Raw genomic sequence first — 17982 nt, 5'->3', positions numbered from 1 at the left:
AGTCCCCAAGGTAATTGCAAGATCTTATCACCTTTTAGAAACTTTTGGCAACATACCAACTGGTTAAAGGTTAGTAATATAAACACAGGTCATGTGGGTGTTTTTTCTAAAATACTTAGGAATTCAGAGCTTGAATCCTACTAGGATATCTCTAGGAGTGGTGGGAAATTTTCACAACATAAGAGGGAATCAGCTTCAAGTATGTAAGAAAATTATCCCAAATGTCTCCAATCAGCCACAAGAGCAGGAGATAACTTGAAAGTCATTGGAAATATTAACTACATAAAATAAAGAAAATTTACTATTAAATAGATCAATGTCCTTGAACCTTTTATAGAGACTCTTCCCTATGACATGAGCCTGGATTTGTGGGGAATGTTCCTATGACAGGTATTACCTATGGGAAGACAGCATGTTACCAGAGCTATAATCAGTCTAGCACAGCACTGAACTATGCAGCCCATTGTGGAAACTCAATACTTATTCAATAAAATAATAAGTAATTTCATTGTTGTTTAGTTGCTCAGTCGTGTCCAACGCTTTTGCAACCCCATGGACTATAGCCCACTGGGCTCCTCTGTCCATGGGATTTTCCAGGCAAGACTACTGGAGTAGGTTGCCATTTTCTCCTCCAGGGGATCTTCTGAACCCAGGGATCAAACCTGCATCTCCGTATCTCCTATACTGAAGGCAAATTCTTTACCATTAAATCACCAGGGAAGCCAAATAATTTCACTATTAATACTAATATCAGTAGATTCTAAACCAGATTAGACATAATCTATTCTGAATTAAGCAGATTCTGAAACTGTTGCAAAATACTCTGGTATAGAGCCATACCACACTTCATAGAACGCAAAGGATGTAAACTATGAATAGAAAGATTCAGGCCTCATCCCAGATCACTGCTCAACCTGCTTTAACGCAAGTAACTGTCTCACATCTTCTAAGGTGGTTTTTCCTGGAAACTGGGATGGTAACTGCCATTTCCAGATATGATTGTGTGTCAGACGGGACTGAATCATCATCAGCTGAGATCAGTATGTCACTAGAAACCACAGTCAAGATGAAAAAAAAAAAAAAAAACAAGGAAGTTATGGCTCAAAGATGTTAATGACTTGCTCAACATCAAAGAGTAGAGAGTTGGAAAGTTCAATTGGACACTATTCATGACAAAGAGATTATTGCACTTGCAAAGCAAATACATTATATATAAAACTTTTTTTTAGGAAAGAAATATTTTCAAGTAATAGCAATGATGAATTACATTATCAATGGGAAGTATTAACGGACCCCAGAGCACATCTAATCAAATACCCAAATTTATAGACAAGAACCTGAGATTATATTCAACTTGATGAAAATTGAGGTCCACTTTTTCCATGAACCATATCACTTTATATATAAAAATACTTTGTAAATTATAAAGGGATAAAGGAAGGGCTATAAAATATAAATAGTTAAGAGAGAAAATTAATTATTGTACATTAGCTGTGAGAGATTCCAAGTGCTGTGACTGTCTTTGGAACTGCACAGCTTAAAACACCAGATCATCTATTTATATGTCATGATTTTGCTTGCTGGTGAGTGGAGAGAGAGAATAGTTATCTGTTTTCTGCCTAGATATGAAGGTTAGGGCTTCTGGTTAGGAAGTCTGGTTAGGGCAACAGGATAGCATCTAAAGCTGAAAAGGACATTACCATGAAATTCACTGTGAAATACAGGGCAAGAATACTGCCATTTTGCATGTAGATGTCTAAATGTGACACCGGGAATTGTACTTTGGGCATTAGTAGCATAATCTCAACTATGCACACAGCTAGTATAATCTAAGACAGTTGGATTATACACTAGTAGTAATAAAAGTAGAGGTGACCCTTAGAGAACCCAGTGAAGTTTAAAATTTGGGTCATTTTCCAAACCGTTTACAACCTTAGCATATTCAATTTCTGTGCTCCTGCCAGCTTAATACTGCTCACATTGAGCTTTGTGTAGTTCCACTTTATTACTTATCTACATATACATGAAATAAACTCTTTTGGACTCTGATTGATGCTCTTCCCCAAATACTGCCTAAGGAGAGGCAGAAAAACAAAACACTTAGGTAGGAATCACTGTTCCCTGGTGGCTCAGTGGTAGAGAATTCACCTGCAATATAGGAGACATGGGTTTGATCCCTGGTTTGGGAAGATCCCCTGGAGAAGAAAAGGGCAACCCTGCCACTGCACATGGTTTCCAGTAGCAGGAAATACCCTTTATTTCTACTTTTTTTTTCCCTTCTCCTTTTGAAACTTTACAGTTTTAAAGACTTAAGTCAGATATTGCCCATCCCACTAAAATACTTGACATTTGTACTTGTGCCTTTTCTTCTAACAATTCTGAGAGAATTAACAAGTATGAAATAGTACTATGTGTGTGGATATATGAGATATATTAGTATTTGTTGAAACACTTTCCCTACACCCTTCAGGCAGGCTATTTACACTCATCATGCTAAATTCTAGAATCTTTGCTTCCTGGGGGAATCAATTTCCCCCTCAAGCTATGTTTTCCCACACACATTTCAGGACAAAAATAATTAGAGGAAGCTCTGTTCAAGAAGAAGGGGAAATATATTAAGAATTATTCAATTTCTGTTCTATGGTAGGAAGAACTAAATCATTACTCCATTCTAATTAAGTTTATCAAAAGAAATAAAAACTTCTGAAGTTTTATGTGTCATTTAAATTCTTGCCAACTAGTCATATGATATGATTGCCTCTCACGTAGCCATGACCACTTTCTAGTGTGTAGAAAAGTGAGTATCTTCCACAACACATACATCTGATTTGACCTGAAGAAAATCTACCTTCCGCTAGACATCTCCAGGTAAGCATAAAACTTACACTGCCAAGGTCAATGATGAAGCAGTCACCCTTGTTGAAACTGTCCCAGCTTAGGGGAACTTCCGTGGCCCTGACGACTCTCCGACCTTTCACATGCAGAAGCCTCTGAGCGGTCAAGTCATTTGTAAGCACATGATTGAGTCCAGACGCCACACCTCCAGCCTGATTGTGAGAGAAAGAAAACAAAACAAAACAGATGAGGCTTTGACACGGCAGCTTAGAAAACCGCTGGTGTTGGTACTAGACTGCTTGCTAGGCCAAGAGAAAACAGCCAAGTGCGTGTGAAAAATTACCAACAGGCAAATCAATAGGTAATTGTTTTATTTTAGGCTCTTTGTCCTTTCTATTTTAACCATTCCAGTTAATACCACAAATATTTACTGAAAACCCTCAATATATAAAATCTGCTAAATAAACAGAAAAGAGTTGTTATTCTTTTCCTTTGGGGAACTAATGATTCTCAAAACACTGAATGAGAAGGCAGATAAGGATTTCAGAGGAAAAGGTGACAGGAGGTTAGAGAGTCAGAGGTCACAAGCATACATGAAGGGGGCCCGGGGAACCAGGCAGCATGAAATTCCCACGGTCACAGCCTCAAGACAGAGGAAGGACCTGAGTGCTTGCCAGGTATGGGCTGCTTCTAATCTTAGTCCTTGATTTTACATTAAGTAATCACCTGTCTTATTTATCTATTTATTTAGGTAAAAAAAGTTTACAAAACATGCTAGGCCTAAGTATTTACAGTCTAAATTGGTTGCTTATCCCCATCAAAACAAAAAGAAAATCAAAGTCCAATCACATTGAACTAAGAAATGGTGACAAAAAAAGATGAACTGTATCAAGCACGTCTTCTTGCATCATTTGAAATTAGCTTTCAGCTTTTTCAAGGTTTTCATTCTTTTCTTGAATTAAAATGTTAGGTACAGCAATATTTATTTACTTCCATAATTAAAGACTCTGATGCTGGGAGGGATTGGGGGCAGGAGGAAAAGGGGACGACAGAGGAGGAGATGGCTGGATGGCATCACCGATTCGAAGGACATGAGTTTGAGTGAACTCCGGGAGATGGTGATGGACAGGGAGGCCTGGCGTGCTGCGATTCATGAGGTCGCAAAGAGTCGACACAACTGAGCGACTGAACTGAACTGAACTGAATGTGCAAAATAAAGGTGCAGTGGAAATAAATATGTTATTTATTAATCAAAATCCTCCCATGATAATATGGAAAGAAAATTAGCAGTATAAAAAGTCTATATGGGACTTCCCCAGAGTCCAGTGGTTAAGATTCTGCCTTCCAATGCAGGGGTGTGAGTTCAATCCCAGGTTGGAGAGCTAAGATCCCACATCCTCAGGGCCAAACAACCAAAAACTTAAAACAGAAAGAAGATTGTAACAAATTCAATAAAGCCTTTAAAAATAAATGGCTCACATCAAAACAAAATCTTTGAAAAATGAAGTCTATTAAATAATCCAAATTTCAAGTTTATTACATCAACATATACAAAGAAAGAGGTCAAGCTTCATATATAATTAATAGCACATTCTTTAAATTTCCAATGACTTTTAGACTTCTCTGCTTTTCCAAAAGGCCCTCATGAATATAAAAGTTTTATTAGTACAGGCTTAAATATTGACTTCAGGATAACGATAACCACAAGCTTTTACAAATACATAATAATTTCCCAGTTCATAATTTTAAAAGGATCGCCATATTTCTTGACAGCACAAAGTAGTATACAATAAAAATAAAGTTTTTCATCTACATATTACTTATGCTTGGCCATTTTAATTTTTTAAAATAAGAATTATACTGTGATCTGATAACAAAAAATAGTGTAAGAACACTGTGCTCTGAAAAAAGTCATAAAATATAGAGTTGACTTAGGCTGAAAATAAATATATAATATTAGGATAATTTCATACAGTGAACTATCAGAGTGATATATATATAGTCTGTGAACATTTAATAGTATTTTAAAAATTAATTTTGTCTCTAATATTTGATGTCAAAAATGAACAAAAATTTCACATATATCCATATCAGAAAGTAATTAATTCTTCTGTGAACATTGCTTGAATGAACCCTAGAAACTCCCAGTCTCCTTCTACCTACTTTACAGAATGAAAGCAAGGTGAATGATCTTCTAAACCAAGGGCACCATAAACACAGTTTTACTGGCTGACAGATGTCTAATTGTTGCTATTTACAACCACAGTTGGGGCTGGGTCTTGTTCAAGCTGGGAAAGGGGCTTAGCCAGAGATATAATAAAAGGAAGCAGTAGTAAGTAATTAATCCTCTGTAACTCCTCCCCAACTCCCTATTAAACTTCACAGAGAAAAAAAACCACAAGACAATTAAATGACACGGGACATGGGAAGATGGTCTCAAGGTTTCCTAGCTACATCTTTATACTACATATGGCAACTAAATGTGACCATTGCTGATTTGGTAATGGTAGACTCTGCCAAGTTTTACTCATTTCAAATAGACACAATATCCTTTTCAAAAGGATTCTTAAATAAAAAATTCATCCAGACATTTGAACCATTTACTTATATTGAAAGCATCATTAATATCATGGTTTCTAGCTTAGGCACTGGAGTCGGTCACCCAATTCAGTCATATAGCACCTAGGAGACCTTCACAAGTTACGCTCTCTAAGCTTCCATTTACTTATATTAATAGGATGATAATGATAGAAACTGTACTACAGGGCTTTTTTTTTTTTTTAATTAAATGAGATGACACATGTGAAGTGCTTAGTACATCCCTAAAAGCATGAAATTAAGTATAACATAATAATAATAATCTTTGCTGTTCTGGGTGGTAAAATGATCTCTGTTTCCACATCTCCTATCAAGTCTAGCTACAACTACACATGTTACCATCTGGTTAATGTCACTAATGATAAGATAGTAAACTGATTTTTTTGCTGATAAATTTGACCTCTATGTGCAAATATCCTCTTTCCCCAAAATGCTGATTTGTGGAGCTTTTAATGTTGACAATTAGAAGACAATTATTCAATAACTGTAAAATGACTTTTGTCATATCCACTTTTAGATATATTTCCAGAAATTTGATTTCAGAAGACCCACTAATATCAGAAGAATTAATAAGCATGAGTCTCAAATGATTATATATGCACTATAACATACATTTTTATCATTTAATCTAATCCTTAGGACACCTACACAAGAAAGCTGTTGTTACCCTGTTTCACATTTGAGGCAACTGAGCACAGAAAACCTGTTTCCCTGAGGCAAACAAGCTACATGTGACAGAAATGGGTTCACAACCAGGATGACGGTACAGTACATGCATTTCGTAATACAAGCCCCAGCTTACTCTAAATCTTGGATTCACTAACATACAGTATGTTTCAGGATCATTTGACATAAAAGTAACTCATGTGAATTAAATAAAAGGCAATAGTTTCATATTTAATAGTCTCTAGACTAGAGTCAGAATTCTAGTTTAGTAGTTTACTTCTGAAGTTTAAGGTCTCCACAGGCTAATATACTGGAGGGGTGAGGTGGTAGGGTCTCACAGACTGCTGCCAAAGCACGTTTGACTTTAAAAAAGATTGTTTCTGGGGTGTTTGTCGGGAAGGTATTCTTCACACTTTAACTGAACATTCTCAGGGGCATGGGGAATAATGAAAGATGGACAATCTGAAAGGGTCACTGAGAGAATTCCAGAAAAAGCTATCCTTTACTGAAAGTTGCCTTAAAGGTAAAGAGATAGTTAATTATCTGATAATTAACAAGTAAAAATAAAAACTTGTTTATTTCCAAACTAAAGTCACTTGATGAAGAGTTTCAGGCCAAAACACATAAACTCTGTGACTGCGTGTGGGTGTGGGTGTGTGTGGGGGTGTGTATGTGTGTGTGTGGCAGGGGCGGAGGCGGGGGTAATGTGTGTATGCCAGTATATGTGTAGAAGTCTGTGAGGCTGAACCACGCGTATGTTCAATTCAGTGGTTTCATCTGTAACATTTCTAAGATCAAACTAAGCTATTTGGGAAATGTATGTATAGTTCTACGTATTCACTGAAGTTATAATTGCTGTAAATACTGGATTCATATGTTCCAGAATAACTGAAATTCCTGAGTCATGGGTTATTTGTAGCAAATTCAGAGATTCTTTAGAATAGCAAAAAATAAACACTATTAATGCCCATGTTGCCTATATTTACTTAACTTCATTAAAAATTACCCTGCCAAATGAAATTAAGTCAGAATATGTCACACATTATACCATATATTCCACAAACATTTATCAAGTACCTATTATGTGTCTAGAGAGTCCTGGGGCTATATCAGTGAACAAAATAGATTTAAATGAAAACGAAATACCCTGCCCTCTTTCTGAATTACTTTACTCGGTTTAAGTAGCATTGACATATACTACCATGTGTAAAATAGCCAGCCAGTGGGAAGCCGCTGTACAGGCACAGGGAGCTCAACCCGGTGCTCTGTGACAACCCGAGGGGTGGGATGAGGTGGTGGGGGCACGGAGGGGAGGTTCAAGAGGAAGAGGACATGTGTATACTTACGGCTGATTCACACTGCTGTAGGCCAGAAGCCAACACAATATTGTAAAGCAATTATCTTCCAATTAAAAAAAAAAAACCTGCCCTCAATGAACTTTTATTCTATCAAGGATGCATAGGAAGAGAAAGGGGGTCATAAAACAATTTGAGGTAGCTGCTTACCTTGTATTTCAGACCTCCTCTAAAGTAGCCAACAAAATCCGTAGACTCATAGCCTTGAAGTTCCCTGTTCTGCACAGGTTTGCCACCCAAATAGTCATCCATCTGCACAGTAAAGATGGCAGCTGCTGTGCTTTCATCCTGAGTACACTCCTTTCCTAAAAGAGCAAATGACAGTATCTCATTTGTCAACTGAGAGACAGGATTAAGGCAGAATGTCTGATAAGAAAAAACTCAGAAACTATCTTTGAATTATACTGTGTGGATCACAATAAAGTGTGAAAAATTCTGAAAGAGATGGGAATACCAGACCACCTGACCTGCCTCTTGAGAAACCTATATACAAGTCAGGAAGCAACAGTTAGAACTGGATATGGAACAACAGACTGGTTCCAAACAGGAAAAGGAGTATGTCAAGGCTATATGTTGTCACCCTGCTTATTTAACTTATATGCAGAGTACATCATGAGAAACGCTGGGCTGGAGGAAGCACAAGCTGGAATTAAGATGGCTGGGAGAAATATCAATAACCTCAGATATGCAGATGACATCACCCTTTTGGCAGAAAGTGAAGAGGAACTAAAAAGCCTCCTGATGAAAGTGAAAGAGCAGAGTGAAAAGGTTGGCTTAAAGCTCAACATTCAGAAAACGAATATCATGGCATCCGGTCCCATCACTTCATGGGAAATAGATGGGGAAACAGTGGAAACAGTGTCAGACTTTATTTTGGGGGGCTCCAAAATCACTGCAGATTGTGACTGCAGCCATAAAATTAAAAGACGCTTACTCCTTGGAAGGAAAGTTATGACCAACCTAGATAGCATATTCAAAAGCAGAGACATTACTTTGCCAACAAAGGTCTGTCTAGTCAAGGCTATGGTTTTTCCAGTGGTCATGTATGGATGTGAGAGTTGGACTGTGAAGATAGCTGAGTGCTGAAGAATTGATGCTTTTGAACTGTGGTGTTGGAGAAGACTCTTGAGAGTCCCTTGGACTGCAAGGAGATCCAACCAGTCCATTCTAAAGGAGATCAGTCCTGGGTGTTCTTTGGAAGGACTGATGCTAAAGCTGAAACTCCAATACTTTGGCCACCTCATGCGAAGAGTTGACTCATTGGAAAAGACTGTGATACTGGGAGGGATTGGGGGCAGGAGGAGAAGGAGACAAAAGAGGATGAGATGGCTGGATGGCATCACCAACTCGATGGACGTGCGTTTGAGTGAACTCTGGGAGTTGGTGATGGACAGGGAGGCCTGGCGTGCTGCGATTCATGGGTTTGCAAAGAGTCGGACACAACTGAGTGACTGAACTGAACCATAAATTTATGTATAAATTGTTCATCTTCAACAGAACAATCTTTCAGCAGAAATGATGCAATATAAAATACTATTTTGCTAATAACTAAAAGAACTGCTCTGTACCTGCTTTCCAGGTTTTTTTTTTTTAACCTTAAAAGAATCACCACTTTCCAAATATGTTCAGTATGATATAAAAATATATTCCAGTAGGATTCAGATTCATTTGGTACCGTCGATAAGATCAGTCTGTCAAAACATTTTTCAATTATCTTAGCCTTTCTCAGCATTAATCTCCAGGTTTCCAAGATGTCAATATATTAATCTTTGTAAGGAATACAAACATCAGAGGCCAGAACTAAACAGCACTTTGAGAATGGGAAAATTAATGTAACTTAAACTTATCCCTATTTTTTTTTAGGTATAAAGGGTTTTTTTTCTTATAAATATGTGCAACATAGCCATAATTAAGTCAATACATTTTTAAGGAATTTCACATGTTCTGAATCTTTCCACTGCCAAGCACTTTAGTTCCTCCAAAGTCATAATCTTCAAGATAAGATAGCCTTTTCAAAAAGCTCAACACACAGCTGTCAGTCAGTCCCTAATTCTTTTATTTGGGCTTCTCTGAACTTCAGTGGAATATGGTCATACTTCAAAATTCTCCACATGTAATCTTTGGAATCCAATTTTCTCAAGCAATTTACTTTAGTACCATGTTTAAGATCAAGAGATGGATCTGTCTTTTTCTGAATTTGACAACTTTAAAGATGAGGCTTCCCTGGTGGCTCAGGGCAAAAGAATCCATCTGTCAATGCAGGAGATGTGGGTTCGATTCCTGGGTCAGAAAGATCCTCTGGAGAAGGAAATGGCAACCCACTCCAGTATTCTTGCTTGGACAATCCCATGGGCAGAGGGCCTGATGGGCTAGAGTCCATGGGGTCACAAAAGAGTCAGATATAACTTAGCAACTGAACAACAACAAAAATGTATTAAGTTCAAATCATATTCACTCCTAAGTGATAAAATCCTAGAACAGTATAGATTGTTGGGATATGACAATACTTTTTTTTTTTTTTTTTAAGTCCAGACACTGTGTTCTCAAGATAAACATCAAGATCACTTCTAGGACTACAGAGCTGATAATTTCCCTCATATCTTAAGCTTTCCCCTGTGTTTGAGTCGCAGTGTCCTCACCTCACTATCTTACTGGTATCAGATAATATTCTCTGAAGGAAAAGGGAGAATAAAAGAAGAGAAGCATGCTCACATCTTTTGAATGTTACCATATGCGGTATTATCCTGGGAATTTACCATATAACACACATTTAATTTTCATAATCCTAATATAGACCTGATCCAGGCAACCTCACGGAGGTCGAAACACCAAGTCTCAAGACCCAGTGTCCTCAATGTACACAAAGATCAGAACCAGGACAGTCCTGAGAGGACCTCAAAATTTATAAGACATTTTAAAACGTTTACTATACCTAACCTGTGTGAAAACCGTTAATGATTCTAGAAATAACAGTAGCTAATATACATTTATAGTACCCTTGCTATGGGCCAGACACTGTGCTAGTATTTTACATTAATGATCTGCTTTAAATGACCCAGCGAAGCAGAAATCATTTTCTACCATGTTACAGCAGAGGACATGGAGGCTTAGAGAGAAAAAGTAACTTCCTTGAGGTCATAAAGTTGACCTTTGGCAGATACAACCCAGGTTACTAAGACAGGTTTCTGTGACTCTGAGGCACAGATCTTAGAAACTACAATACTGGTAGGCATTTTTTAGACTCAGACTCTCACTAGCAGTAAAATTTTGAGGTGACTGGGGAATGTAATTTTCCTCCCTGGATAATTGACACATAAATATTTAGAAGATATAACAATACTAGAGTTCACCTGGAACCCCAACTAGGAGTACTCACTAAGGTTGAAGAAAGGAAGTCAGCCAGGTATATTAAAGAAAGAATTGGATTTATTTATAACTCCTCTCTTACTCTCAAAGAAGACTGGTGTACTATCTTCTCAGGAAAAAAAATCAGTAGCTAGATATCAATTTTATGAACTCGTTGTGGTCAACACACATAAAAAACACATGCAATTTTGCAGTCTGAAAGGGCTCGAGTGCCATTCTTCTGTCCACTTCCCCATCCATAAATTAGATTATCAACGAAGGCAAAGATGTTAAAGGAGGGAAATTTAAATCGACCTTAACAGGAAAGGTGTTAAGGATGATGCCTCTGATACACATATTCTTACTTGAGAACAAGTTGAAATCCGAGTTTCTTGAGGCAGGTACAAAAGGATAGGTATGTGATTAATGAATGAATGAACTGGAAGTAAGTTCATTAAATTATCCTATAATTTGTTGATGCTTATATACTGTGCTAGGCCAGAGAACGTCAGTATGAGTAAACCAGAGGCTTCCAAAAAGGCTGAAAGGGCTTAATGAAACCAATACTAGCCTTTGAATATAAAAACTAGAATCAAATTCAGTTACAGCATGATGAAATTCTCATAAGTATACAAAAACTATTGAGTGTTCTGAATGAGTTCTTACGACTTCATTTATTTTCCCCATGCTGATTTTCCCAATGCCTTTCATGTTATATTGTTTTATGTTATGTTATTTACATTATATTGTGTTATATTTTATTTGTATATATGCTATATGTTTGTTTAGTCTCCAAGTCGTGTATGACTCTTCTGTAACACCCATGGACTGTAGCCCGCCAAGCTCCTCTGTCCATGGGATTTTCCAGGCAAGAATACTGGAGTGAGTTGTCAATTCCTTCTCCAGGGAATCTTCCCACCTAGGGATCTTATTTGCTTCTCCTGCACTGCAGGCAGATTCTTTACCACTGAGCACCCTGGGAAGCCATATGCCGTAAACTTCCTGAAATTGTTTTGAGGATGTGATGATTTTATATATAAAATATAAGAAAAAGAGAGGTTTAATGACTAGGTTAATGGAACATCCATTCATGATAAAAGCTCTCGGCAAGTCTGGAATACAGGGGAAAATTCTCAAATAAACAGCATCTTCAAAAAACCTAAAGCTATCATAATTTTTAATGATCAAGGACTGAATCTTTCCCCCCAAAGATGGGGAACAAGGCAAGTACTCTTACTGAACATAACACGGAAAGTTCTAACTATTGCAGAAAGGTAGGAAAAAGAAATAAAAAACATAGAGATTGTAAAGGAATAAAACAATGTGTCTATTTAGAAATGACAGGATGATCTGCATAGAAAATCCTAAGACTAAAACAAACCCTTAAGAATAAATGCATTCAGCAAGATAGCATGATAAATATTAATCAATAACAAAAAGCAGTCTCATTTTTATATAGAAACAATGAACATGCAGAAATTGAAATTGAAAGCACAATACCATTTTCGGTCACTTCAAAGAAATTGAAATACTCAGGAATATGTTTAACAAAACAAGTACATGATCTACATGCTAACAACTACAAAATGATGATAAAAATCAAAGACCTTAGTAAAGACAGTGTTCATGAACTGTAAGTCTTGTAATATAATAAATATGTCAACTTTCCCCAAATTGATCTATAGACTTAATGCTGTTCCTATCAAAATCATATCAAGGTTTATTACAGATTACACGAGTTTGTCATAAAATTAACGTGAAAAGGCACAGTCACTGGAGTAGCTAAAGCAATCCTGACAAAGAAAAATAAGGTAAAAAAACTAATTTTATCTGATATTAAGTTTTCCTATACAGATAGTGTGGTATTGGTTGAAGAATAGACAGACGGATCAATAGACCAAGTTTCCTCAAATGGAACATTTTGTAAAACTTTAGTATGTATAGTTTAGTATACTAAATTAGTATACTGTATGTATGCTAATTCAGTATGCCGCTGCTGCTGCTAAGTCACTTCAGTCGTGTCCGACTCTGTGCGACCCCATAGACGGCAGCCCACCAGGCTCCGCCGTCCCTGGCATTCTCCAGGTAAGAACACTGGAGTGGGTTCCCATTTCCTTCTCCAACGCGTGGAAGTGAATTTGTTCAGTCGTGTCTGACTCTTCGCGACCCTATGGACTGCAGCGTACCAGGTTCTTCCGTCTATGGGATTTTCCAGGCAAGAGTACTGGAGTGGGGTGCCATTGCCTTCTCCACTAATTCAGGATACATACATTAAAGTATAAGTATATAAGTACAGGACAGCACAGACTGCCACAACCAGGATATTGACACTGATACAATCCACTTACACTTTTCATATTTCCCCAATTTTACTTGTAGTCATCTGCATTTGTACATTAATTAAATATAATTTTATCACATGTGTAAATTTACATACCCACCATCATAGTCAAGACACTGTATAGTTCCATCACCAAAAAAATCCCTCATGGTGCCTTTTTAAAACTCCACCCACCTCCCACCTGAACCACTCCTTCCTCACCTCATCCTTAACCTCCGGTAGCAATGAATCTAGATTTTTTAAATGTTATATGAGTAGAATCATATAGCATCAGACCTTCTGGTGTTGTTTTTCTTCTCCCCATTAGGCATAATTCCCTAAGGGATTCATCTGACTTGTGTTTATCTGGAGTTTGGGGCTCTCATCCAGAGTGATGTCAGACAGAAAAAAACAAATATCATATATTAGCGCATATATGTGGAAGCTAGAAAAATGGTATCAATGATCTTATTTGCAAAACAGAAATAGAGACAGAGCCACAGAGAACAAATGTATGGACACCACGTTGGGAAGGAGAGTGGGATGAATGGGGAGATTGCGATTGACACATATATACTATTGACAGTATGTATATAATAGATTACTAATGAGAATGTACTGGATAGCTCGGGGAACTCTACTCAGTGCTTGGTGGTGACCTAAATGGGAAGGAAATTTAAAAAAAAAAAAGAGTATGTGTGTGTGTATATATATATATATATATATATATGTATAGTTGATTCACTTTGCTGTACAATAGAAACTAACATAACGTAAAGCAACTATACTCCAATAAAAATTAATTTTAAAAAAAGTTTGTTCCTTTTTGTTGTTGAGTATTAGTCCTTGGTATAGACGTGCTTGGTACTTGTCTAATCAGTATGTGGGCTGACTGAAATTTTTGTCTATTCAAATAAAGATGCTATGACATCAATGTATTGGTTCTTGCATGAATATGAAATTTCTCTGGATTAAATACCCGTGAATGAAACTACTGGGTCACATGGAAGTTGCATGTTCAGTTTCATAAGAAATTGCCAAAGTCTTTTCCATAATGGTTGTACATTTTATATTCTACCCCCACCACAAGCAATGTATAAAACTCCAGTTTCTCAGCATCCTCCCCAGCCGGTGTATAAGTTCTCTGTATTGTATGTTGTATACTCTCACCCAGTTTTTTGGATTCACAGTGCCTTGATATAGAACCCAGCACAGACTAGTTGGCAGATGCATTTAAACTGCTAGGTACAAAGCTGAAATTTTTTTTCAGGAAGAGCCAATGCAACAACTTCTAAATTACATGCAATAAATGCTTACTTTGTAAAGGAAAAAAAAATAATCAAATAAAAAGATCTGAGATATGCGAGAGTATTATGGAAAGACACTGAGGGAGAGGCCAGGGAAGATAACTCTTCTTCTGTTCTCCTCTTTTGGGTCCCACTTCTTCCTGTTTCCCTTTTCTTCCTCTCAGCTGGCCTGTTTCTTCATTTCTACGCTATGTTCCTTCTCATTCCAGGCTGATTTTAACTCTATTCTCTTTCATCTTCCTCTCCACTGACTTCCTTTAGTCAGGCTTTCTCTTCCCTTGAACTTTCAGCTCTCCCTCTTGGAAGGTCCTCTCAATCTGTTTTTCTGAACAAACCTCATGAATTCACCCAAATTTAGGTCTAATGGTGTGCCTGTGCTCAGTCGTATCTGACTCTTTGCTACTCCGTGGACAGTAGCCTGCCAGGCTCCTCTGTCCAGGGGGTTTCCCAGGCAAGAATACTGGAAGGGATTGTCATTTCTTCCTCCAGGGGATCTTCCCAACCGAGAGATCGAACTCCCATCTCCTGTGTCTACTGCATTGACAAGGGTTCTTTAACCACTGTGCCACTTGGGAAGCTCAAATTTAGGTCTAGTTATATCTACAGGTCCTGCTGGCTACTGTGCTCTCAACTTTCCACATTTCCCATGAGTTTCTATTACACAATCCCTCCCAACTCCCCCCATTTTCCTTTTTTTCCATCAAGGCTTTCCTGCTTCCCAGTGACCACAGACACTTTGTGTCTCTTTACTGGCACTCATCACATTTTATCTGTGTTCTATCACTTTTGTTTTATTGCATTATTGAGATTGTAAACTTTCAGGGAAGTTCCTTAAGTTATTCGTATGCAAAAATGCCTTACACAGTGCTGGACACATTGAAAGTTACTGAATTAACCTAAATTAGCACACTATTAAGTTCAGTTTTTATAGATCTTTAAGATCATAAAATGTTTCTGCCCAAAGCATTTCTATTACATTTTTTGAAACTGATGAACTACATCGGTTTAGTTTCTCTTCCCTTTCTGAAGTCTGATTCATTCATTCATTCATTTATGACACTTTTACTCATTGCAGAACTAAGTTCTAAACAGAAGGACCAAGGTGAAGGCATTACTATTCTATGTGGCGTCACTCATACATGAACATAAATTATTCATTAAGATTTCAGTGGGGTGATTCTTGGTATAAAACATAAATAGATCACTGTCTGTGATAAAAGGAATAGTGACATTACATTAGAAAACCACCATGAGTTTGGATCTCAGCCTCAGCCTCCTCAAGCAGGCACAAAATTTTAGTATCAAATAAATGTTATAATGAAACAGTCCTGTCTCCCTGTATGGATTTCTCATTTGGAAGTGTTTGCTCCAGGTGGTGGCTAATATTGAGAACATCACTTCTCAGTGTTCTCTACCATCTTGCCTCAAAATCTTCAAACGTTAGGAAGGCAAAACGACTTTCAGGGACTTCAAAATGTATATGTGTGTGGTTTTGTGTGTTTTCCCCATAATGAATAAAACTAAAAATAAACACAGTCTAGAGGAGGCAAGCTGATTCTCAACGAAGGCAATAAGGCTCAGATAATCGGTGTGTTGTTAGACGGGGTGTGCCCAGTGGCACAGGATCTCACAGGGAGAGGTTAGACATTCAGGATGTTTACGAGTAAAAGTAGAAGGTGGAAAAAGTAGAACACACAAGGCCCAGTGTCCGAAGAGCCCTGTGCGGGTGAAGCCCAAAATAATTACTACCGATGAAGGAGCTGTTTTGTTTCAAACTGTGTCCTTGTTCAAACACATAAGTAATAAATATGAAAACAGCCATTATAAAGCGGCTCATCTAAATACAAAATCTGCCATAGAAAGTTATTTACTTTGTATTGATAAGGCCGCCAGCATCCTAATCAAGAGGAATTTCTGTTCACCAAAGCTGCAAGCAGTGCGGTGCAGGCTTGGAATATGATTTTTAACGCAGCCAAGAACTTACTTAACCGTTGCAATTACTAGAGAACGCTAAGCTGAGTCCAAGGCAAAAAACAACAACAGCAACAAAAAAAAAACCGTATATATATATTTTAAAGGACTTCCTGCGGCTGCGGGCGAATGCCCACAAACTTGTTTGACTTCATCTCCTCGCTGACAGGGAAACCAGGACTGAACTTGTCGGAAGGTGAGCCTAACTTAGCCGGCCCCAGGGCGCGGTTGGCAGCGGCCCTGGGAGGAAGCGGGAGTTTGGAGACTGGAAGGTGAAAGGGGTAGAAGCTAGAGGAACCAGCTGCAAAACCTGGGAGGTGGACTCGACAAAGGTCAAAGCGATGGAGGTAAGACTGCTCCCCCACCTCGCCGCGCCCTGCGTTCGCTGCCGCGTTTGCAGGCGCGGACTCTCGCGAGTGGAAGGTGTCCATCCCCAACGTTGGAGGGGGCGCCCACTGCGGCGCAACCAGCGCGACCGGGCTCCAGGGGCGTCCAGCTAGCGCTGCCTCCCCCATCCCGCCACTCGCAATCCCCGGGCGGCCTCGCCCCTCCCCGAGCCGGCCCCGCGGCCGGCTGGCCCCTTACCCAGCCAGAAGTGCAGGCGGTAGGTGAAGCCCCGGCGGGCCTGCGTCGTGTGGAGCACCAGGTAGGCATCCCCGACGTAGAAGTCGCCGTACGCGCTCTCGGGCACCGGCACCAGCTCCAGCTTCTCAATTCTCCAGACCTGCAGCCCCGCCCGCTTGCCCGCGCGGGCGAACTCCTCGTGGTACAGCCCCTGGGCCATGACTCGGGCACGCGATGTTCCGGGGAGTGGACGCGGGATCTCGCTGACCTGGGAGTCGGACTGAACTCAGACCGATTGGATGGACCCAGGTCGCAGCGGTTTTATAGAGTTTGCTCTGCGGGGAGGCGGGGGAGGGGGCGGGGCCCCCAAACGGGAGGGGCCAAGTGACCAGGCAGGAGTTACTAGCGAGGAGGCAATCCCTTCTCAGCCTAAACTCAGCATCCTGTACCAACCTCCTGCCCCCTTTCCTGCAGCCCGAGGGGAATCGGAATCTCAGAAATCGTAGAGATCCTGAGAGAACTTACTGAAAATCCAGGAAATGCGTCCTCCCAGGAAGGACATTTTCCTTGGGCAACAGATGGAGGAGATCAACAATTAAAACTGTTTAGTGCATCGTTTAGGGAAAAAAAAATATTGGCTGTCCAGGTAACAATCAACCCCATCATTTCATCTGCCAGTCTCTCCATCCCTACTGGCCACAGTTTCTCTCTGTCTTGATCTTCCCGGTTTGAAAGTGCCACGAGAAATAGCTTGTCAGTTTTCTTGGAAAGAATGAAAACCTGGAAGGATAGCGGTCTTACCCGGGGGACAGAGCTCTATAAGTCTTCAGGGGTTCAGGGAGCTGTGGTTAATCTCTTTGCCACCTGATTCCTTTACCAAGAAAAAATTTTTTGGGAAAAAAGAAAAAAAAAGCAATCCTTTTGGGACGTTCTCAGTTTTCAGGCTGGGCTGTTTGTGACTGTGGTATTATATACTTAGCTTACCGTGTGAGTTACCTCTTACAAATGCTTCAGGGTGCTG

General features: G+C 39.2%; 1 protein-coding gene across 2 annotated transcripts in view; it reads right to left on the bottom strand.

Annotated features, from left to right (window-relative positions):
• The window catches only part of SCIN (scinderin), a 78551-nt gene extending 60794 nt beyond the window's left edge, over positions 1 to 17757 (bottom strand). Inside the window, exons 1-3 of one of the 2 annotated variants that reach the window (XM_040260583.1) lie at positions 16983 to 17757; positions 7605 to 7759; positions 2886 to 3047 (exon numbers count right to left, since the gene is read on the bottom strand). In XM_040260583.1, coding sequence (XP_040116517.1) covers positions 2886 to 3047; positions 7605 to 7759; positions 16983 to 17181 — 516 coding nt within the window. In that variant the 5' untranslated portion in view covers positions 17182 to 17757. The remainder of the gene's footprint in view (positions 1 to 2885; positions 3048 to 7604; positions 7760 to 16982) is intronic. The other variant, XM_040260584.1, reaches the window with a different exon arrangement.
• Positions 17758 to 17982: the final 225 nt, after the last annotated feature.

Source organism: Oryx dammah, unplaced genomic scaffold, assembly GCF_014754425.2.
Source record: "Oryx dammah isolate SB20612 unplaced genomic scaffold, SCBI_Odam_1.1 HiC_scaffold_18, whole genome shotgun sequence".
NCBI lineage: Eukaryota > Metazoa > Chordata > Mammalia > Artiodactyla > Bovidae > Oryx > Oryx dammah.
Note: the sequence above shows the minus strand (reverse complement) of the source record. Positions and strands in the feature narration are given on the sequence as shown.